General features: G+C 38.9%; 1 protein-coding gene across 3 annotated transcripts in view; it reads right to left on the reverse strand.

The window, feature by feature from the left end:
- CA3H2orf16 (chromosome A3 C2orf16 homolog) overlaps window positions 1-7,947 on the reverse strand; it is a 31,987-nt gene extending 24,040 nt beyond the window's left edge. For all 3 annotated transcript variants that reach the window (XM_042933393.1, XM_042933394.1, XM_042933392.1), the window contains exon 1: window positions 7,773-7,947. In XM_042933393.1, the coding sequence (XP_042789327.1) occupies window positions 7,773-7,916 (144 nt within the window). In that variant the 5' untranslated portion in view covers window positions 7,917-7,947. The remainder of the gene's footprint in view (window positions 1-7,772) is intronic.
- Window positions 7,948-11,786: the final 3,839 nt, after the last annotated feature.

Raw genomic sequence — 11,786 nt, forward strand, 5'->3', positions numbered from 1 at the left:
CAAAGAAAAGAAACAAAATTCATAAGGCTTAGAAAGGAAGAAATAAAGCTATCATATGCAGACAATATGATTGTGTAGAATATCACAATATGCTTTTGGAAAAACATCTGATAAATTTTTAGGATTGATAAGCAAATTTATCAAGATTTTTAGGTACAAGGTCAATATAGAAATATTTATTTTTTATTTAAGAGAGAGAGAGCTTGAGTGGGGGAGAGAGGCAGAGGGGCAGAGAGAGAGAGAGAGAGAAGAGAATCTTAAGCAGGATCCACCCTCAGTGTGTAGCCCAACATGGGGCTCCATCCCACAACCTGGAAATCATGACCTAAGCTGAAATCAAGAGTTGGACACTCAACTGACTGAGCCACCCAGGTGCCCCGAAAGATCTATTTTATTTCCAACTATTGATATTATTTAGAAAATGACATTTTTTTATTATTTAAAGATTTCATTTTTAAGTAATCTCGACACTCAACATGGAGCTTGAATTTACAACTCTGAAATCAAAAGTCACATGCTCTAATGACTGAGCCAGGCATGTGCCCCTAGAAAATGACATTTAAAATACCATAGGGGCGCCTGGGTGGCTCAGTCGGTTAAGCGTCCGACTTCGGCTCAGGTCATGATCTCGTGGTTTGTGAGTTCGAGCCCCGCATCAGGCTCTGTGTTGACAGCTCGGAGCCTGGAGCCTGCTTCAGATTCTGTGTCTCCCTCTCTCTCTGGGCCTTCCCCTCTCGAGCTCCATTTCTCTCTCTCTCTCTCTCTCTCTCTCTCTCAAAAATAAACATTAAAAAAATTTTTAATAAATAAATAAATAAAATAAAATACCATACAAAGCCGACATTATGTGCCTCCTCATCATTACCTATGAAATAATCCCACACCCCCCCAAAAAAAGTAATTCTGATAAGTCTTAGATCCAACTTCTCCATCTACAGGAAATACAGAAGACAATGGAACATGTTAAATAACAACATGGGTATTTTTTTTTTTCAACTTTTTTTTTTTTAAATTTATTTATTTTTGGGACAGAGAGAGACAGAGCATGAACGGGGGAGGGGCAGAGAGAGAGGGAGACACAGAACCAGAAACAGGCTCCAGGCTCCGAGCCATCAGCCCAGAGCCTGACGCGGGGCTCGAACTCACGGACCGCGCGAGATCGTGACCTGGCTGAAGTCGGACGCTTAACCGACTGCGCCACCCAGGCGCCCCAACAACATGGGAATTTAATCAGTAAAAATCTGCCTACAAAACTCTAGAGGACAGAGGCACCTGGGTGGCTCAGTTGGTTAAGCATCTGACTTGATTTCAGCTCGGGTTTGTAAGATGGGATTCTCTCTCCCTCTCTCTGCTCCTCCCCAGCTTGTACTCTCTTTTTCTCTCTCTCAAAATAAATAAATAAACATTAAAAAAAAATTTTTCTAGGGGTGCCTCAGTGCCTCAGTTGGTTAAACCTCCGACTTCGGCTCAGGTCATGATCTCACGGGTTCGTGGGTTCCAGCCTGGCATCGGGCTCTATGTTGACAGCTGGGAGCCTGGAGCCTGCTTTGGACTCTGTGTCTCCCTCTTTCTCTGCCCCTGCCCCTCTCGCGCTCTTTCTCTGTCTCTCAAAAATAAATAAATTTGTTTTTAAATTTAAATTTTAAATTAAATTAATTAAAAAAATTTTTTAAATAATAAACACAGCAACCAATCTCAATATGTGAACCTTATTTAGATCTTGAGTCAAACAAACTATAAAAAATAATTTATATCATTTATGAGACAATTGGAATTTGAATACTGATGGATATTTGATGGTATTCAAAGATTATTGTTAAGTTTTTAGACATAATAATAACATTGTGATTAAAATATTGTGGTTATTTCTTTTTAAAGAGTCCTTACCTTTTAGGTATACATATTTAATTATGAATGAAATTATATTATCTAAGATTTGCTTGAAAATAATGTCAGAGTTGAAGCTGGGTGATGGGATCATGATTCCATCGAATTCGTTATACACTTCTTTTTTTTTTTTAAGTTTATTTATTTATTTTGAGAGACCGTGTGAGCATCAGCTGGGGAGGGGTAGAGAGATGGGGAGAGAAAGAATCCCAAGCAAGCTCCATGTTGTCAACATGAAGCCTGACGTGGGGCTTGAACTTACAAACCATGAGATCATGACCTGAGTCGAAATCCAGTCAGACAATCAACCAACTAAGCCACCCAGGCACCCCTATTCATTATACACTTCTACATGCTTTTGATTTGTTTAAAAATTTCACAAACATTTTAAAAAATTAAAAACAAAAACAAACTCCAAAGTTCTTACACAATAAAAAGGTTGGGGAGTTAAAGCTGATACTGGACTTTTTTGTCAACCTAGGTGATAGGAGGTTTAAACTAGATTAAACTTGATAACAGACAAGGAAATATATTTGCCCTTTTTTTATACCTAATTGTTGTGGAACAATTCATACCTGTCCAAGTCAATTAGATATCATGCATCACTTGTTACATGGGGAAAAAGTGGACATTTGTCTTTTCTCTTTCTCTTAAAGATGGTATTAAAGTGAACTTTGCAATTTTAAAAACCATGCTGTTTTAAAATGAAATATTATTGTCTACGGCCATACCACCCTGAACGCGCCCAATCTCGTCTAAAATGAAATATTATTTACCTAAAGTCATTTACCATATATGATGAAAAAGAGATAAAAATGATGTTTAAATTCCCAAGGGGGTTGACAAATTTTTGACAGTGAAAGAAGTTTGAGGGTCAAACCAGGTTGGGAAATGCTGCTGCAGGCAGAGGATGCTGAGAGATTTTATTCATTTAGTTAGTTACTTTTGGCAGAGTGACGCAATCAGCTGCGGGAAGTTTTGTGTGGGTGGTTTTTGTCTTGTAGAGTCAGGGTCTCTTTAGGCACTAGGCTGGAAAAAGTTTGTAGGAGACAAGCTAGCATACTGTAAATACATGAAGTCCTAATTAAGGCAATAATAATCTGGATTGTTGTATCTGAGAGATGTTTCTGAGAAAAAAACTGAAAAGACTTTGTGGCCAAATACATTGACAACTATATCTATCTCCAAGATCTGGAAGGTAGGCTAGTGCTGTCCAATAGATTTTTCTCTCTGATGATGGACATATTCTATTTCCGCTCTGTCCAATATGATAATCTCTAGTCACCTGTGATAGTGAAATGTCAATAGGGCAATGAAGGAACTGAATTTTAAATTTTATGTGATTTGATTAATTTAAATTTAAATGGCCACAGGTGGTCAGTGGATACCAGATTGGAAAGCACAGGTCTATACCATTAATTTGAGTTGCTGGATGAATATCTCCACATAAATTTTACAAGCACTTCAAACGTAATAGTTCATGTTCCGCCTCCTACCACACTCACAACTTCTGTCTAATGTTTCCTACATCGTTCAAAATGCCATCATCTTGTCATTCGCTCAGGGTTAAAGTTGAGAAGTCACTTATTCATTTCACAAACATATAGGGAGCACTTACTAAATGCCACGCAGCATACTAGGCACAGGGGATACAAAGATAAGTACAGTCCTTGTAGGAAAACAATGATAATATCCATAATTAACTCTCGTATTTGAGATCCAATCAGGAAAAAAAGATTCACTCCCTTCTCTCTCTTTCTGCTTTACTTTCCACATCCAAACTTTCACCACAATACCTCCCTGAGGGCAAAGATTTTTGTCCCTTGCATTTACTGCTGTATCCATTGTGCCTACAGTAGCACCTTGTATATGGTGGTAGTGGGTGATAAACATTTGAGGAATGTATCCAGGACCTCTCTCCTACCTTTCTGCTCTAATTCTTTAACTCCCTTTCCCCTTCTTCCCACTACATCATTAATAGAGCCTCCGATTGGCTTAGCTACCCAGGCAACTGCCATAGATGCTTCCTGGAGTTATTTTAAAGCTTTCCTCTCAAAATGTGGTCCTGAGTCAGTCAGGTTACAGGATACAAAATCACCGTACAGAAATCCACTACATTTATATACACGAATAATGAACCGTAGAAAGAGAAATTAAGAAAACAATCCCATTTACGATTGCACCAAAAATAATAGAATACCTAGGATTAAACTTAGGAGGTCAAAGACCTGCACTCAGAAAACTATAAAACACTGATGAAAAAATTGGAGATGGCACAAATGGAAAGGCATTCCATGCTCATGGCTCAGAAGAACAAATATTGTTAAAATGTCCATACTACCCAAAGCAATCTACAGATTTCATGCAATCCCTATCAAAATACCAATAGCATTTTTCACAAAACTAGAATAAACAATCATACAATGTATATGGAACCACAAAAGACCACGAACAGCCAAAGCAATCTTGAAAACACACACACCCACAAATCTAGAGATACCACAATTCCACATTTCAAGATATAGTAAAAAGCTATAGTAATCAAAACAGTGTGGTATTGGCACCAAAAACAGACACAGAGATCAAAGGAACAGAATAGAAAGCTCAGAAATAAACCCATGATTACATGGTCAAGTAATCTTCAACAAAGGAGGCAAGAATATGCAGTGGGGAAAAGACAGTCTGTTAAACAAATGGTGTTGGGAAAACTGGACATTTACATGCAAAAGAATGAAACTGGACCATTTTCTTACACCATACACAAAAATAAACTCAAAATGGGTTAAAGACCTGAATGTGAAACCTGAAACCAAAAAAATCCTTGAAGAAAGCACAGGCAGTAATTTGACATTGACCACAGCAACATTTTTCTAGATATGTCTCCTGAGGCAAGGGAAACAAAAGCAAAAATAAACTATTGGGACTACATCAAAACAAAAAGCTTCTGCACAGTGAAGGAAACAATCAATGAAACTAAAAGACAACCTACTGAATGGGAGAAGATATTTGCAAATGACATATCCGATAAAGTGTATCTAAAATTCATAAAGAGCTTACAAAACTCAACACCAAAACCCACAAATAATCCAATTAAAAACGGGCAGAAGAGATGAATAGACATTTCTCCAAAGATGGCATACAGATGGCCAGTAGACACATGAAAAGATGGTCAAAATCACTCATCATCAGGGAAATGAAGATCAAAACTACTATGAGCTATCACCTCACACCTGTCAGAATGGCTAAAATCAGTAACACAAGAAACAAGTATTGGCAAGGATGTGGAGAAAAAGGAACTCTCACGCACCGATGGTGGGAATCCAAACAGGTGCAGCCACTATGAAAAACAGTATGAAGGTCTCTCAAAAAATTAAAAATAGAATTAACATATAATCCAGTAATTGTACTATTGAGTATTTACCCCAAAACTATGAAAATGCTAATTTGAAAGGGTATATGCACACTATGTTTATAGCAACACTATTTACTATAGGCAAATTACAAAAGCAGTTCAAGTGTCCATTGAAAGATGAATCGGTAAAGAATATGTGGTATACAGATACAATGGAATTCAGGCATAAAAAAGAATGAAATGATGCCGTTTGCAACAACACGGATGGATCTAGAGAGTATAATGCTAGGCGAAATAAACCAGGCAGAGAAAGACAAATTCCACATGATTTCACTCATATGTGGAACTTAAGAAACAAAACAAAAGAACAAAGGAAAAATAAAAAGACAAACCATGGGGTACTTGAGTGGCTCAGTTGGTTAAGCGTCCCACTTCAGTTCAGGTCATCAGCTCACAGTTTGTGAGTTCAAGCCCCACATTGGGCTCTGTACTGACAGCACAGACAGAGCCTGCTTCAGACCCTCTGTCTCCCTCTCTCTGTCCCTCATCCTGCTCCCAAAAATAAATAAACAGTTTGAAAAAAAAAAAAAAGGACAAACCAAAAAACAGACCCAAGTATAAAGGTTTTTTTTTTAATGTTTATTTTTGAGAGAGAGGGGGGACACAGTGTGAGCAGGGGAGAGGCAGAGAGAGAGGGAGACACAGAGTCTGAAACAAGCTCCAGGCTCTGAGCTGTCAGCACACAGCCCCACATGGGGCTCGAACTCGTGAACCCCAAGATCATGACCTGAGCCAAAGTCCTATGCTTAACGGATTGATCCACCCAGGCGCCCCCCCCCCCCCCCCCCCCCCGTCCAGACTTTTAACTATAGAGAACAAATAGATGGTTATCAGAGGGGAGGTGTGGGGAGGGGATGGGTGAAATAGCTGAAGGGGATTAAGAGTACACTTATCATGATGAGCACTGGGTAATGTATAAAATTGTTGAATCATTACATTGTATACTTGAAACTAATATAATACTGTATGTTCACTATACTGGAATTAAAATTTAAAACTAAACTAAACTAAACTAAAATAAAATAAAATAAAATGTTTCTTCCTTAAAAGAAAAAAAGTGTGGTCCTTGGTCCAACAGCAGTAGCATCACCTGGGAGCTTGTTACAAAGGCAGAATCTCAATCCCTACCCCACAGCTACTAAATCAGAATCTACTTTTTTTTTTTATTTTTAAGTTTATTTATTTATTTATTTATTTATTTATTTATTTATTTATTTATTTTGAGAGAGAGAGAGAGAGAGAGAGAGAGAGAATGAGTAGGGGAGAGGCAGAGAGAGAGAGAGAATCCCAAGCAGGCTTCATACTGTCAGTGCAGAGCCCGATGCGGGGCTCAAATTCACAAACCAGTAGAGCATGACCTGAGCCGAAATCCAGAGTCAGATACTTAACTGAGAGCCGGGCACCCCCCCCCTTCTACTTTTTAACAAGACCCCCAGCTGATTGATTCATATGCATGTAACAGTTTGAGAAGCACTGCTCTAAAGCACGGATCTAAGCACATTTTTACCCGGCTCTAAGATCTTTGACATCTTTCAACTGCATACAGAATTAATATTTATAGGAAGTGTTCAGCTTGGCATTCAAAGCCCTCCACAATGTCATCTCTATCAATTTTCCAAACTTTTCTCTCACTGTGCTCCCTATACTTCTACACTCCCATCCGTTTAAGTTCAAGCACATCTCTTCAAACACATCCAACACTCTTCAGCTTCCCATGCTTTTCCCCCGTCTATTCCTTCCATCTGGAAGGTCTTCACTACTCTCCTTCATCCACACTATCCACCCTCAAAGCCCTACCCTTCCTCTGAAGCACAACTCAAACCTGAGCTATCCCAGAGGCATTTTATAGATCACCCTGCTTCAAAAGACTCTCTTTACCTCCCACCTCTTCAGCAATATTTATACTTCTATTAATTCATCATTTCCTCTTTCCTTGTGTTATGTACATATCTGACTGACTGTCTCCCCCACTTCACCTTGAGCTCCTAGAAGGTGGGGATGGTGTTTTATTCTTCCTCAATGTCTAGTACACCGCCATATATAAATGGTGTTCAAGGTTTGTTGAAATAAACTGAAGCAGGGGGTGCACCTGGGTAGCTCAGTTGGTTAAGCATCCGACTCTTGATCTTGGCTCAGGTCATGATCTCACAGTTAGTGAGATGGGAGTCCCAAACTGGGCTCTGCAGTGACATCGCAGAGCTTGCTTGGGATTCCCTCTCACCCTCTCTCTTCCCGTCCCCCACTTATGCATGCGTGTTCACTCTCTCAAAATAAATAAATATCTAAAAGAAAAAGAAATAAACTGAAGGGAACAGGATTGAGCATGACTTATAGGAAGACATCCATAGGCCCTATCTCAACTCCCCTCTTCCCCCCACCTAATTCCTCCCATGGTCCAAGACGTAGGGGTTTCCACGGCTTCAGGGGCAGGGACAGGGAGCAGTGAATTTCAAGGGACTGTTGCATTACATACCTCTGAGTCTGCCTTGAATGCCACATGCTCTGTGCTCTGTTTCCAAGAAAACAGCCCCCAAAGCCCCCAAACAAGGAAGCCAAATAATAGTGGAAGGCTGACATATGATGGCAGTGGGATGGCCAGCCCCCAAACCGGCGCCATTACTCAACCCCATGCCCCTCTCAGCCAAACAGTGTTTTCCCTCAAGGTTGTGACTATATATGACATCACAATGGACATTCCAAGGTAAACCTGACAGGGCCCAGCCAATGTGCACGCTGCCCAAGTGTCTCTTCTGAGCCATGCCCATCTGCTGCTCCTTTTTGCAGCTGCTCACAGGCTCTGTCCTGACAGCCAATGCTCAGGGAAGACCTCCTTTACAATTCCACTAAGATTGGGCTGGACAACTTGGCATAACGTAAAGAGTATGGAAGCAAAATTTTAAAGAAGGCCTTCCATGTGGCCTGTCTTGCCCTATAAGCATCTTCTCTGGAACTAGTCATTCCCTAGAGTCCAGGTATGGTGTCATATGTTCCCAGTTACAAATCAGAATAGAGGGTCAAGTACATTTAAGAAATCTAGGATATCTTCAGTAGATACTCTCAGAAAATCTGATATATATGGTTTCCCAACTCCAAGGTTTGACACATTTCTCAGTTGCTATAGCATTGAAACAGAGAAGAGATGTCACATAGGGAAATTAAATCACCTTAGAGGATTGCTGTATTCCAGAATCCATGGTCTCATTTTCCAAGTCTAGAACATATATTATGTCATTACACCCAGAGTTAACTGGATTCTCTATGGGTAATTCACTGTAAACAAAATTTATAAGGAATTAACTTGTGCTATAATCAAGAGAAATAAAACTGGCCAGGACATTTTTTTTCTTATAGGAAAGTTAATCTGGAAAATCAATTCAATTAAATAACTACTGAATAAAAGACACTGTTTTAGAAAAAGACAATCATGCGGGGCACCTGGGTGGCTCAGTCAGTTAAGCGTCTGACTTCAGCTCAGGTCATGATCTCACAGTCTGTGAGTTCAAGACCCACGTCAGGCTCTGTGCTGACAGCTCAGAGCCTAGAGCCTGTTTCGGATTCTGTGTCTCCCTCCCTCTCTGCCCCTCCCCCGCTCATGCTCTGTCTCTCTCTGTCTCAAAAATAAAAACATTTAAAAAAATGTTTTTAAAAAGACAATCATGGTCTCTCAGTCTCTCACCTTATAGAATTTTCAGTCTACTGGGGCAGCCAAAGTAATATTCTCAAAAAGTCCATCAACAAGGAAGTGGTTAAATACACATGGTATGTCCATATTATGAAATACTTTGCAGTCACTATAAAAATCATAATTATAAAGAATTATACTTGTCATGCTGAGCACATACTATGTGGCAGGTGCTAGTATATGCCAACCTAGAGTTCTAAGGTTAGGAATGGAGATACTGCTTTGGTTCTTTTTTCCTTTTGTCCTTTCTTTCTTTAAAAATTTTTTTTAATTTATTTATTTTTGAGAGACAGAGAGAGACAGAGACAGAGACAGAGTGTGAGCGGGGGAGGGGCAGAGAGAGAGGGAGACACAATCCGAAGCAGGCTCCAGGCTCTGAGCTGTTAGCACAGAGCCTGACATGGGGCTCGAACTCACGAACTGTGAGATCATGACCTGAGATGAAGTCAGACCCTTAACGACTGAGCCACCCAGGAGCCCCTGATTTGGTTCTTAAAACACGTTTGTACGGTTTTACAAGCACCTTTTTCTATATGTACATAAAAGTTAGTTCTTCGTGTCTTGAAGATTTACTCACCATTATGTTTGAGTCATCTGCTATTTTCTACAGCTGAGATTCATTTTTATCATTTCATTGGATTGTATAACCACTGCATAACTTATTTATCCATTACAATATTGATGGACATTTGGCTTGTTTTCCAAGTTTGGCTTTTATAAACAATGCTGTTAAAAACATCCTTGTCCATGTATCTTGGTGCACCTTTGTTCCTATTTCTCTACGGCAGTGGTTCTCAAGCTTTAACATGCATCAGAATCATGTGAAGGGCTTGTTAAAACACAGATTGCTGTCTCTATCCCTAGAGTTGTTGAGTAAGTTTGGAATAGAGCTCTGGAATTTGGCATTTCTAAGAAGTTTCCAGACGTTGCTGATGCTGCTGGACCAACGACTACATTTTAAGGTTCTCTGCTCTAGGGCATTTACCAAGGAGTGGAGTAGCTAGGTTATGGAGCATGCATAACTTAAACTTTAGTAGACAGTGCTAAACTGCTTTTTCCCGAGTGGTTACGTCAACATTTCCACCAGTGGTGAATGGCAGGTCTTCCTGTTCCATTTTCATGCCAACATGTGGTATTTTCAGGCTGTTTAATTTTAGCCAATCTGGTATATGTGGAAATGGTATTTCATTGCTTAACTTAAAGTCCTCTGATTACTAAACTACTAACTTGTGAACACATTTTCATAAGTTAATTGGGCATTTTGTTTTTAGACACAATGCTGCATTCCAGTTTCTAATATTTTGTTTGGGATTTTTGTTACCTCTTTTCATGAGCGAGACCATCCTGTAATATTTCTCTCTTGTTCTTTGTCAGACTTTCGGTATCAAGGTCATGCTAGACTCATGAGTTGAGGAATGTTCCCTCTTTTTTTTTTATTGTTATGAAAAAGTTTGCATAAAATTGGAACTATTTGATTCTTCAACATTTGGTACAACTTGTCACCAAAGCCATAAAAGCCTGGAGTTTTCTTTGAGTGAAGGTTTTTGGCTAAATATTCAATTTATTTGAAGGTTATAATACTATTGAGAATTTGTAAATTTTTTTGTCTTCTATGGTGACTTATATTTTCTAGTAATTTTTCCATTTAATCTACATTTTCAAATGTATTGATATAAAATTACTCAAATGCAGTACTGTCTCCTTGTTTTCATATTAGTTATTTGTGTCTTTCGTCTTTCCTTTTTTCCCTATCCTTGATCTATCTTGCTAGACATTTGTCCATTTTAATTATTTCAAAGAGCCAACTTTCTGTATGTTTACTTTCTATTTCAATAATTTCTCCCTTTGCCTTTATTATTTCCTTACTTCTACTTTCTCCCTTGTCCCAGTTTTATTGAGATATAATTGACAATTCTACCTTCTTTGGATTTACTTTGCATTTTTTTCTACCTTCCTGAGACAAATGCACTTTTAACCCTTTTTCCCTAATATATGCATTTGAAAGTATAAATTTCCTCTTAAGTACTACTTTAGTTTCATCCTGAAAGTTATGTAGAATTTTTAAAAATTTTTTAGTGTTTATTTATTTTTGAGAGACAGAGAGAGACAGAGCACAAGCAGGGGAGAGACAGAGAGAGAGGGAGATACAGAATCCAAAGCAGACTCCAGCCTCTGGGCTGTCAACACAGAGCCTGACACAGGGCTCAAACCCACAAACTGTGAGATAATGACCTGAGCCGAAGTTGGATACTTAACCGACTGAGCCACCCTGCGGCCCCTGATATGTAGCATTTTTATCATTCTGTTCCAACTATTTTCTAATTTCCAGGACGATTTTTTCTTTGATTCATGGGTTATTTGGTAGTTCATTTTAAGTTTCTAGACATATGGGGATTTTCTTTTTTTTTTCCTTTTCAAATTTTTATTTAAATTCTAGTCAGTTAACATACAGTGCAATATTGGCTTCAGGAGTAGAATTCAGTGATTCATCACTTACATAAAACACCCAGAACTCATCACAACAAGTGCCCTCCTTAATACCCATCAACCATCTAATCTAGCCCATCTCCCACCCCCTTCCTTCCATCAACCCTGTTTGTTCTCTATCTTTAAAGGTCTCTTATGGTTTGTTTCCCTTTCTCTTTTTTTTTCCTCCTCCCATATGTTCATCTGTTTTGTTTCTAAAATTCTGCATATTAGTGAAATCATGTAGTATTTGTCTTTCTCTGACTTATTTCACCTAGCATAATACACTGTAGCTCCATCCACGTCATTGCAAATGGCGAGATTTCATTCTTTTTGATG

Source organism: Panthera leo, chromosome A3 (assembly GCF_018350215.1).
Source record: "Panthera leo isolate Ple1 chromosome A3, P.leo_Ple1_pat1.1, whole genome shotgun sequence".
Lineage (NCBI taxonomy): Eukaryota > Metazoa > Chordata > Mammalia > Carnivora > Felidae > Panthera > Panthera leo.